Raw genomic sequence first — 11,673 nt, 5'->3', positions numbered from 1 at the left:
AAGCGGCAAAAACTCTTGACAAGGTCCTCTTCACCTACACTCACAGAAAGATGAATGATAAAGCAGACGCCTTAGCTAAATGGGCAAGAAAGAAGAAGTTGTCAAAGTTGTGGAAAGTTATTCCTTCTTTTTTAGTTCATAAGTATTGTAATAATGTACTACTCTAAGTTTACTTAATGTATTCTCTTAACAAAAAAAAAAAAAGTCAATTGTGATACTATTAGTTCATAAAAAAAAAAGTCAATTGTTATATTTAAAAAGTTTATCCATCAATTTAAATTCTTGAATTGTATGAAGAAAAAATGATTTATCCAAAGTCGAACCTTCAAATAGTCAAACTTGTACTTGCTTGGTAATTTCATTTACTTGTCAAGAAAGATAACCATCTATTTTGACAATCGACCTTCAAAGTTCAAACCATCTAGATTAATCTATAAAATAATCAACATCAAGTTAAACACTATAAATATAGTGGGCTAGCTATATTTCTATATCCACCAAACAACAACAAAAAAAACATGGGTACTTCAATCTATTTGATACTTGTTTCAGTTCTATCTTCTTTCTTTTGGTTCTCAATCTCATTTGGAGCCTCAAGCCCACTTTATGAAAGCATTCTACAATGTCTTCCCCAACATTCTCAATTACCCATCCCTGTTTATACCCCAACGAGTTCTAACTATACATCAATCTTGGAATCTACCATTTACAATCTGAGATTTACATCACCCACTACTCCAAAACCCAAAATCATAATCACACCATTGCAAGAATCCCATGTTCAAACCGCTGTAATTTGTGCTCAAAAACATGGAATTCAGATTAAAATTCGAAGCGGGGGTCATGACTTTGAAGGTCTCTCTTATGTATCTGATGTTCCTTTCATAGTTGTCGACTTGTCCAAACTTCGGTCCATTAGTGTGGACGTAGAAACTAGTACTGCATGGGTTCAGTCTGGAGCAACCGTCGGTGAACTCTACTACAGAATTGCAGAAAAAAGTCGAAATCTCTCCTTTCCTGCATCATTTTGCACCACATTAGGAATCGGTGGGTACTTTGGTGGAGGTGGGTATGGTCCTTTGTTTAGGAAATATGGTCTAGCGGCTGATAACGTCATTGATGCTCGAATAGTCGATGTTAACGGCAGAATTCTGGATAGAAAATCAATGGGTGAAGATTTATTTTGGGCTATTAGAGGAGGCAGTGCTGGTGGAAGTTTTGGTATCATTCTCTCATGGAAGATGGAATTGGTTCCTGTTCCGTCAACTGTGACTATTGCCATAACCAGAAAGACTATAGAAAAAGGTGCAACTTCAATTATTCAGAGATGGCAAGAAGTTGCTCATAAACTACCTAAAGAAGTCCTACTTTCTGTTGGCCTCAGTGTCACAAACTCAACTGAAAAAGGAAAGAAAACGGTACAAGCTTCGTTCGTCTCCTACTTTCTTGGAGGTGCTGATAAGCTTCTAACTCTGGTGAAAGAGAGATTTCCAGAGTTGGGTTTGGAGAAAAAAGATTGTCTTGAAATGAGTTGGATTCAACTTGCACTTGTCATAGGTGGATATCCTATTGATGGTCCTATAGATAATTTACTCAATAGGACTCAACTGAAGACTTTCGCTATGATCAAATCTGATTACGTGAAGAAACCTATTTCAAAAGTTGGGTTAGAAGGGATCTGGAAAAGATTTTTAGAAAATAATCAAGAAGGTTCTCTTACCTTCGTGCCTTATGGGGGGAGGATGAGTGAGATATCAGAGCATGAAATTCCATTCCCTCACAGAGATGGCAACTTATTTAAGATTAGTTATACAGTTAGTTGGTCAAAACCAGAGGCCGAGGCAGCTAAAAACCGCACCGATTGGATTAAAAGCTTGTATAAATACACGACACCTTATGTTTCAAAGTCCCCAAGAGGAGCCTACGTTAATTACAGAGATATTGACCTAGGTCAGAGCAAAAATGGTACTGCCAGTTACTTAGAAGGAAAAGTTTGGGGAAGCAAGTACTACAAGAATAACTACGAAAGATTGGTGCACATAAAAAGCAAAGTTGACCCTCAAAATTTCTTTAGAAATGAACAGAGCATCCCGACTGCTGCATTTTCTTGAGAATAAGTTACTAGATCCGCTAGTTTATTATGAAAGGCATCACGGATATATGGAATGAATGCCTCAATGTTAGTACTTTGAAGTTTTTAGTGAAGTAGTGTATCTAAATTGTATTGATCAATATTGTGTATGGCTCATACTTCATATAGGTAATAAATGATACCAAGAGATATCTTTTTCTTTTTGATGAGAAAACATCGCATTAAAACCAACAAAACATACAAATCGAAGTCTCTAATGTAACGCAAGAATAAAAGAGGGAGCTACATTCCAAATATGTCGCTGACCATTACGTCTACCCCATTTGGCTAGTGCATCCGCTTTGACATTACATTCCCTTGTGACATGGGTGAAGAGAATTTGAGAGAAGTGTTTTGTCAGGGTCATTGAGTGATTGAGAATCTTCTTGGACTGCCAGCATATAGTATCATTTATGCCTGAGATGTATTGTATGAGCGTCGCGTTATCACTTTCTATCTGTATGTGATTGATCTGCAATTGGATGGCCCAAAATATTCCAAGGTGAATCGCCATGCTCTCACATTCTTCCGCATTTTGGCATCGAACTGAATCTGCTGCTGCTATGATGAAATTTGCTTCGTTATCATGAATAACCCATCCTACTCTTGCAGGTTCGGTGTGTTTTGTAAATGATGCATCAACATTTAGTTTAAGGAACGACATCGAAGGAGGTCTCCATCGTTGTATTTCTTGTTTGTCCCTGCATTTGTTAGTTTTGGAAACATTTATTCTGAGTGGAGTAGTCGAGGAGTTGTTAATCCTTGCGATCATTTGTATTGGTGTTTGTTTGTTTATGGAGAAACAGTTCTCACATCTGGCTTTCCAAATAAACCATAATATTTTCGCATAAAGATTGATGATGTCGTCATCTAATGGTTTCCATGTATTGATCCACTCATTAACAGAGTCAATAGTTTCCGTTCGTACCTGGAAATGAAACCAAATTGCCCTAGCAAAAGGGCAATGTAACATTACATGGTCCAAGGTTTCGTATTCGTTGCAATTAATACATTCATAGGAATTACCTTTAAATTGCCCAATTTTGTCCTTCACTAGTAGACTATTGGTTTTGCATTTCCAAAGGAATAATTTTATCCGAGGAATTATATTCATATTCCAAATAAAGTACCAGTCATTCTGCACGTTTATTGGTTCCACATTACCTGTTTTGAGAAAATTATACATCGACGTAATAGAGAAATTTCCTGATTTGGTCAGAAACCATCTCGGTATGTCATCTCGGTCGGCCTGTAAGTTGATGCTAATGATTGCGCTGCAAATATCACTATCAAAACAATTGTTAATAATATTCATATTCCAGGTGTTATTAGTAATAAGTTGAACCACCCATTTAAGGTTAGAGTCATACAGGTTATTGAGAGAAGGAGGATGATTTGGGATCCAGTAATCCTGCCAGATGTTGACATGACTACCTTTGTTAATGTCCCAAAAGACAAGGCCCGCGACCTGATTGTATTGTTTGTTGATCGATTTCCAAGACCAAGAGTGATTAGATTTAGCGGAGGTCGGTTTCGAAGATTTAAGAAAATACTTCCCTTTTTAAGAATTTGAACCCATATAGCTTGGGGGTTATTGAGCATACGCCAGATGATCTTGTTAAGGAAGGCTTGATTATCCAGAAGGGGGAGACGAAACCCTAGTCCGCCAAGTTTGCGAGGTTTGCAAATGGCGGACCAGTTGATCGTATGAAAGGTTTTGGATTTTCCCCACCAGAAAGTCCTTTGGAGGGACTCAATGCTAGTACATATGCCTTTTGGAATAACAAAGCACTGCATTTGGTATCGGGGAACCGCCGCAGCAATAGTCGATAAGACTATCGAACGACCAGCTTGAGAGAGGAGATTTGTTTGCCATTTGGCAAGTTTACCAAGAGATATCTTGGATATGCGAAAGCTTCTCTTTGATTGTCAACTCATAGTGGTTATCAGTGGCGGATTCAGGATCTACTTTCAGGAGGGGCTAAAAAAGTTAACTCATTACAGTTACATACGACTATCCCGAGAACTAGAATTTTGCTAAGGTCATGCTGTTCCCAAGACTATTACTCTTGCATAAATAAAGTCCTTTCCAACAATTTAGTTATATTTTACAAACAAAAAATTACTTATTATTTTAATTAAAGGAATATCTGTTTAGGTATAAATAGCTTATATTATTAACTAACTAAATGTTTAAGAAAATGATGACAAATTATCTATTTATTTATTTTGTCAATGTATATTTGGAATGAGTTATTATGGTTGATTTCGTAGGTCGCGGTTTTGGGGAATAAAGAAAAATCTCCAGGGCATAAAGACTTAGTCAACCATGATTGACTTATAGGCATATTAATTTTTTAACCCAAAAATTTACTAACTTGTCTCTTGCCCCCTAATCTTCATCTTCCTCTCGCCTCATCTCACAAATTCCGGCCAACACAAATTCCGGTCACCATAGATTCCGACCACCATCTTCATCTCTCACCTTATTTCTCTCTCTCTCTCTCTCTCCATCTCTCACCTTCTTTCTCTCTCTCTCTATCTCCCTCCTTTTTTCTCTTTCTTTCTCTCTCTATAGACCATCTTCTTCAACTCCGAAAAATCTGAGTTGAAGAAGATAATGAAGGGGAACCCCCTTCATCTCTTCCATTAATGGAAGATGAAGGGTTTCCCCTTCGTTATGATGCAGCAGGGCGACAGATTCGTAGAGAGAGAGAGAAAGGGAGAAAAAAAAACCAGCGACAAGCAGAGGAAGAGTCAAGAGAGAGAAAATAATAATCCAGCTACATACAAACCCTAAGACAGAAGCTCTTCGCCAATTTCTTCTGTTCCCCCATCTCTCACTTCTCCCCCTCTCCTAATTCCGCATCACCGCGTATCAAATCTGACCGTCTATTGACGAATTTCAGGTTCGATCACTTTTTTTCTTTCTAGGGTTTCAGATCTAGCTACCTTGATATTTATCTAAAGTTGATGATTTTAGCTTTGTGTGTTGTTTTTATGCTAAAATTGATCTGAATTTCTTCATATGTCGATGGTGGTGGTAGCATAGCTTGTTTTTCCATGAATTTTCTGCGTTTAGATTGTTTTGTTCTAGTTGTTCATGTCAATTGAGTTGAACTGTTCATTTTTAGTCTTTTGACCTATATTATGAATCTGGTTTTAGTTTTCTTAGATGCCTCAAAGTAACTGTGCAATCTGTATTTCAAATTTTGTAGGTTAGTCACTTGAGAAATGATTTAAAATGATAAAGTAATATTTCTTATCCTCCCTTCGTTTTCTTGCCCCAGATCTGAATAAGTTTCTTTCAGGTCTAATGGGCATTATAACCATTAATTGCTTTAGAGAGAGAAAAGAAAGAGATCAAAATATGAAGAGAGAAATAAAGGAGGTGAGAGACGAAGATGACGGGAATCAGTGGTGGTCGAAATTTGTGTTGACCAGAATTTGTGGGATAAAGGTGAGAGGAAGATGAAGATTAGGGGGCAATAAACAAGTTAGTAATTTTTTGGGTAAAATAATTAATATGCCCTCTAATTAAGTCAGTCATGATTGACCAAATCTTTATGCCCCGGAGATTTTTCTTTATTCCCCGAAGCCGCGACCATTTCGTATATGCCATTCAATTTCGAAAAATTAAGGTTTTGATTTTTTCTTTAAAGTCAACCATAAATGTATTGATAACTCAAGCTTCGTTACAAAAGTGAAGCTAATTGGCGACGGACTGCTGACGAAACTGACCTTTACAATCTTTGTCGGGTAAGCCAGTACCAGCGTCATATCCAAAGATTTTAGAAATGTGGCGCACTACCAACGGCTTGTATCAGAACATTTCGCTTGTCTTAAAATCACCTTTGATTATCTTGCTAGTTTTATGGCGTTTATTAGAAAACAATAATATTCCAAGTGTTATAAAATGGAATTGTATACATTAGTACCAAGGATTAATACTCAAGTGGATCTAAAGAACAAGTAATATGGGTGAGATGAAAGGGGGCATGAAAAGGATGCCACCAAGTCAAGGGAGGCTATACAGACCATATGGTGGATCCGCTGCAAGTGTAGAGGACTTGAACTAGTAAATCATCAAGTCCGATTGATTTAGGGGTCGTAGTATTTAGCTAGAAACCAACTACGATCGTCGAATTACGAAGTAATTCTCGGCTAACTTCGATTGGATCCTAAAACGGGTTACATATAGAAATGGGTATTTAATCGGATGATATGATTAGTGGGAGTGAGATATAACAATGGGAGTGTCCCATAAACATATCTCATAGGCCTAAAGAGAATTTAGCAAAAGATATCAAAAAGGCCTGAAAACGGGGTTTTGGTCCTAAACCGATTCGGGCACTTATAGGACTCGGATTGGGCTTATTTTTGGAGAGTCGGTTCCTGTTTTGAGGAACAATATATCTACCAATTTTGGCTGGGTTTGGACGTCACCTCCTCAAGGAATTGAGAAAATATCAAATCGTTGTTATTTTCGATAATTTCCGTAAATCTTATTCTAAAGGGTCTTTTAGGAAACTTAATTGGAGGTGGATTCTTATTAGGGTTCTATATAAAGACTCTTAGGGCAGAGAATAAGTTGTGGAATTTCTCTCTAAGCTTTCTTACTCTACCACATCAAGTAGAGAGGAGAAAGTGAGCTAATTCCCAAGCTATCAACTAGTCAAGCAAGAAGGTGTTCTTCTTTCAAACCACCATTGGAGTGCTAGCGAGCTTTCAAGGAGGGAGATTAAATACACCACTCGGTGTCCCAAGTAGAGGAGTGACAATTGGAGCTCTTGGTCTTCTTAATCGATTGGAAAGGTTCGAGGAAAAATAACGATTAAGGTAATCTCTACTTTTCTTATTAGTTTAATATTAGTTTAACTATTAGTTTATGCATGATGATCTTGGGACGTACTAATGTCAAGACATGAGATGTCTGAGATTCCGCTTATACGATATTAGTAGACACCACCATAACCCAACACACCTATTTCTCCATCACCACCACCTAATCTTCCTTCACTCCCACCTATTTCTCCATCACCTCCTGATAGGCCTAAAAAACAAAACAAAAAAAATAAAGAAATACAAAAAAGTTTATAACACTCTCTCACCAAAATAAAAATAAAGTACTAAAATCTAAAAAGGTCTTCTTTGATGTCCTTCTTCTTGATGCTCATTCCCTTTAGCTCCTTTGTGAATCTACACAAAGAAAAGAAAAGCAAGTCAAAGTAATCAAAAGAGACAAAAATAAAAAAACCAATTCAAGATTGAAAATAAAATTAAACTTATCCCCGGCAGCGGCGCCAAAAACTTGATAGGCCCAAAATAGGTCTCTTCCCGCAAGTATACGGGGTCAAGTTATAGTATGTTGGTAAATCGAGAATCGTCCCAAGGGATAGGTAGGCACTTCGGATATTGACGGCGAGTTTAGCCCAATAATCAAAATGTCAATAACTAACTTAGAAAAAACACACACACACCCCACTCATAAATTTGATAATTGATTTGTAAGAAATAAGAAAACGAATAAATTTAAATAAACTATCTAAGGGAGAGGTGAGAGGATATCTAAGGTTAGAAAATCCACCGCATAATTTCACTTTATAAAACAAGTACTTAATTACTTAAATCTCTTTTGTATTTACTCGGGATCCAATATAATGAACTATTTGGATTCCGGATGATGTTCTAGATAAAACAATTTTATAATTACTAATTCTAATTGTCTACCTTATAGAGATTCAGATTGCTTAACTATTATTCATCATCTAAAAAGCATACTCCATCTAACAACTTAACGAAAGTATGAAATATCTAATTATGAGGCATGAGTAACGGGAAGAAAATCCAATCCATATAGATAAACAATCAATAGACATTAAAGCACATCAAAGGATTTAATTAATCAAGAACAAGTATTATAAAGATCCAAAATGGGTTTCATTCACAACCTTAGATTGCTAAGTTAACTATACATGGAATCTAGAGTAACATTCATTGACATTGTAAAATAAATGAAATACTAAGAAATTAATGGAAAGAAATCACCAAGAATTTCAAATTCCATATCCCCATGTATCTCCAATTTGTCCAAGATTTGCTCCATTTGTGCTCAAGAATTTTACTCCAAGAAATCCAAGTAATAGCTATTTTATTGCCACCCAAATAAGAAAAAGAAAGGGAAAGAAGAAATTAGATGTAGAAAGAAGTTAGAAAGAAGAGATGAAGGGGGATAAAAATGATAGAAGAATATGGAAGAAAGAAGAGATGACTATTAATGGAATAATAGTGGTAGAGAAGAAGTAGTAGTGGTAGTAGAGAAAGATGAAAAAAGAATAGAAAAGATGGATTAGGTTGGAGAAAGAAATAGGTAAGAGGGGATTGATAGGATGGTTTTAGGATTAGAGAAAGAAAAGTAGAGAAAGAGAAGGTAAGAGAATAGAGAAGAGGGATTAGGTAAGAAGAGGTATTGAGAGGGTTTACAAGTCTAGGTTTAATGGAGGAGAAAGAGATTTATTTATAGATGGGTGAGGGTTTTTGGTGGGTTAAATGGTAGAAAAGATAAAAGGAAGGGTCATTTTAGGAATTTCTAGGGTTCAATTGCAAAAAAAAACTAAAAATAACCAAATGCTGGCGGCTGGGTAGGGTTTGTGGTGTTAGGGTTTTTAATCGGAAGCTATGGTGCTTTGTATGCAAGATAGCACGGTGAATCGGCCACAGAAACCGTCGGATTAAAGCAGTACGCGGATCTGGATGGTTTGGGAAGGGACACGTGGCTGGGAGCACGGCTCTAAGTAGCTTCGGGTAACACGGGATAATGATAAAGGACGGGACATACATCAACCGTTGGATCTACAAAACACGGAAGGTAAAGGTGACGATTAAAACGTGGGAGCAGGACTACCGGACTAAGTTGCAGCGCACTACACTCTATCATGCGTATTGGATCCATTTCGCTACACATCGCAAACACGGGAACTGGATACACCAGCCTCCAGAGCTCGCCACGTGTCCTGCAGAATCCCGCATGCCCGAATTTGCACCGAATGTATCCCACCTGGTCAACAGAATTTGACCCATCTTTGACTTTGATTTATTCCTTCGTCCGAACTTCGATTTGACTTCCGTTTTCTCCTACGGACTCGTCTCGACCTCTACTTTTCAACCACGCACTGACCTTGGCCAAATTACCAGAATGTCCTTGACTCCAAATGACCAAAATACCCTTCATGCATCTTTTCCTCGTTTTTAACCGTGTTTCACACCTAACTCTGCAAAAAACACCTAATCAAGAAAATCAACCATTTTATTATAATAAAGACTCGAACCGACTAACTTGGCTAAATTAAACGACTTAGATGGGACATTTTCATGACCCATCACCTCCACCTAATTCTCCATCACCACCACCTAATTCTTCTGTCCTTGCTCCCTTATTGCCTTCTCCTCCTTCTTCTTCATCACTTCCTCCTCTACATCAACATCCTATGCAAACAAGAGCTAAGTCTAAAATTTTTAAACCTAAATCTGTGTCTCTTGCCACCAAACATCCTATCTCTCCTGTCCTACTGGCTCAAGCTCTCCCTCCAACTCCTACCTGTTTCACACAAGCTAATAAAAATCCAAAATGGAGAATGGCAATGAGTGAGGAATTCTCTGTTCTTCAAAAAGCTGGTACATGGTCTCTAGAACCTCCTCACCCAAGTCAGAATATTGTTGGGTGTAAGTAGATGTATAAGATTAAGCAGAATTCTGATGGTTCCATTGAGAGATACAATGCCAGGCTTGTTGCTAAAGGTTATCACCAGCAAGAAGGTATAGACTTTTAAGATACCTTTAGTCCAGTGGCTAAACCTACCACAATTCGATATTTATTGAACCTAGCTGTTCAAAATGATTGGGAGATGAGATAATTGGATGTTAGTAATGCTTTTCTCCATGGTTCTTTAAAGGAGACTATCTATATGAGTCAACCTATTGGTTTTCAAGATTTATCCAAACCCAATTATGTTTGCAAGTTACATAAGTCCTTATATGGCCTTAAACAGACCCCAAGAGCATGGTATGAAGAATTAGTTGACTCCTTGCTTGGTCTGGGCAGCCACCAGGACGCGTGTGAGACGCGTCCAGGGCTACATCTGGGACGCGTCGCAGCCCCTAGGGCCAGAGCATGTCTGGCCCAGGCCAAAGAACACTTGGCTCGGGCCAGAGCATGCTGGCCCATGGCCGAGACATGCTTGGCCCGTTCCAATGAGTGTCCTTGGCCTTAGCTGAAACAAATATATGGGCTTGGGCCGAGATGGTCTCGCGCCTTCGCCGAGGCTTGTTCCGGGCCATTCCGAGATAGGTATCGGGTTAGGGCTCTTGACCCGAATGAGAGTTTTTCTGACGAAAGTCAAAATTTTCTCCCGATTCCACCCAAATTTTGCCAGAATTATTCCAGGCCATCCGAAAGGCCAAAACGGGTTTTTCTTAAAGTTAATTTGTGAAATCGTTAAGAATCAAACCGATTTTTTCCGAAATTGACTCGGGCCTTCAAAAGCCCAAAATAGAGTTTTCTTAAAGATGATTTTAGAAATCATAAAAGATAAAACCGGAATGCACCATTATTCGAATTCTTCGAATTTAGACTTATGGTCCGTAATGTGACATGTGATGTCGACAAAAGTATGTCCCGAATTATCATGCATATATAATTCTTAGCCTTGATATATTATATGAATGCATGTGATGTGAATGCGGGAAACTAGTATGACCATATATTTGCTTCTTTATTCTTGTGTTTAAGCACGGATGGGTGCATAATTTGTAATTAATTTTAATTTCAAGTTTATACGATCTGCGAATCGTTAGAGTCTTGTAATTAGAGTTCAGGGTCTATGAGTCCATTGAAGAAACTCGAGGAAAGAATCCAAAGGCGAGTGGGAAAAATCAATGGAGGTTCAAAGAAGGCGATCTAAGACGAACCAAAAGGCGAAACAAGAAGAAAACCAAAGGAGATTAGATCTTCTAGGTTAGGGGACATACTATGATCCATGTCTGCTTGATTTACTTTCTCGCGCGCATTTACTTACTTATTTACGCTTTATGTCGTGGATGTTAGTTACGCTAAATAGTTGACTATAACAAACGCCAGACTAGCGTAAAAGTCCCTAAATGTAATTTTGAGTAAACGCCTACCCTTATTAAGACCCCATTTGAGGCCTTGTTCGAGGAAGGTGAGTCGGCCTTCGCAGAGTACCTCCTCTACCTTAGGACAATGCGGGTAGGCCTATAAAAGAGGCATACATTTTTAAACGGTTCTACTCAACGAGATCAACAAAAGAGTTTTGGATACTCGAGGCAAAAGGGTAGATTATTCATTCATCAATGAAATCTATCAACCAAGATTCATAAGGGTATGATCAGTGAAGTAGTTCGCTCACCCGGAACGAAGGAGTTAAAGGGTAGGGCCCTAGTCCGCTTTACTCCGAAGAACTGGGGTCTTGGAATCACTTATTCAATCAGGGACGATTTTATATTGAATAATGTGGAAAGCTAAT

General features: G+C 38.0%; 1 protein-coding gene and 1 pseudogene across 2 annotated transcripts; one reads left to right on the top strand and one right to left on the bottom strand.

The window, feature by feature from the left end:
• Positions 1–493: 493 nt before the first annotated feature.
• On the top strand, positions 494–2,306 carry LOC147563639 (tetrahydroberberine oxidase pseudogene; annotated as a pseudogene). The gene has a single exon (XR_015224933.1). The product of XR_015224933.1 is annotated as a tetrahydroberberine oxidase pseudogene (transcript).
• A 39-nt stretch (positions 2,307–2,345) lies between these two features.
• On the bottom strand, positions 2,346–2,795 carry LOC147563638 (uncharacterized). Its single transcript, XM_086654920.1, has one exon. The coding sequence runs from the start codon at positions 2,793–2,795 to the stop codon at positions 2,346–2,348; it is 450 nt and encodes a 149-aa protein (XP_086511046.1).
• Between the last annotated feature and the right edge of the window lie 8,878 nt (positions 2,796–11,673).

Source organism: Eschscholzia californica, unplaced genomic scaffold, assembly GCF_041429995.1.
Source record: "Eschscholzia californica isolate CP2 unplaced genomic scaffold, dmEscCali1.0.p SCAF_1, whole genome shotgun sequence".
Lineage (NCBI taxonomy): Eukaryota > Viridiplantae > Streptophyta > Magnoliopsida > Ranunculales > Papaveraceae > Eschscholzia > Eschscholzia californica.
Note: the sequence above shows the minus strand (reverse complement) of the source record. Positions and strands in the feature narration are given on the sequence as shown.

Bases quoted from the DNA above. Each gene is read 5' to 3' on its own strand.
- LOC147563638 (XM_086654920.1), bottom strand. From the start codon at position 2,795: ATGTCGTTCCTTAAACTAAATGTTGATGCATCATTTACAAAACACACC.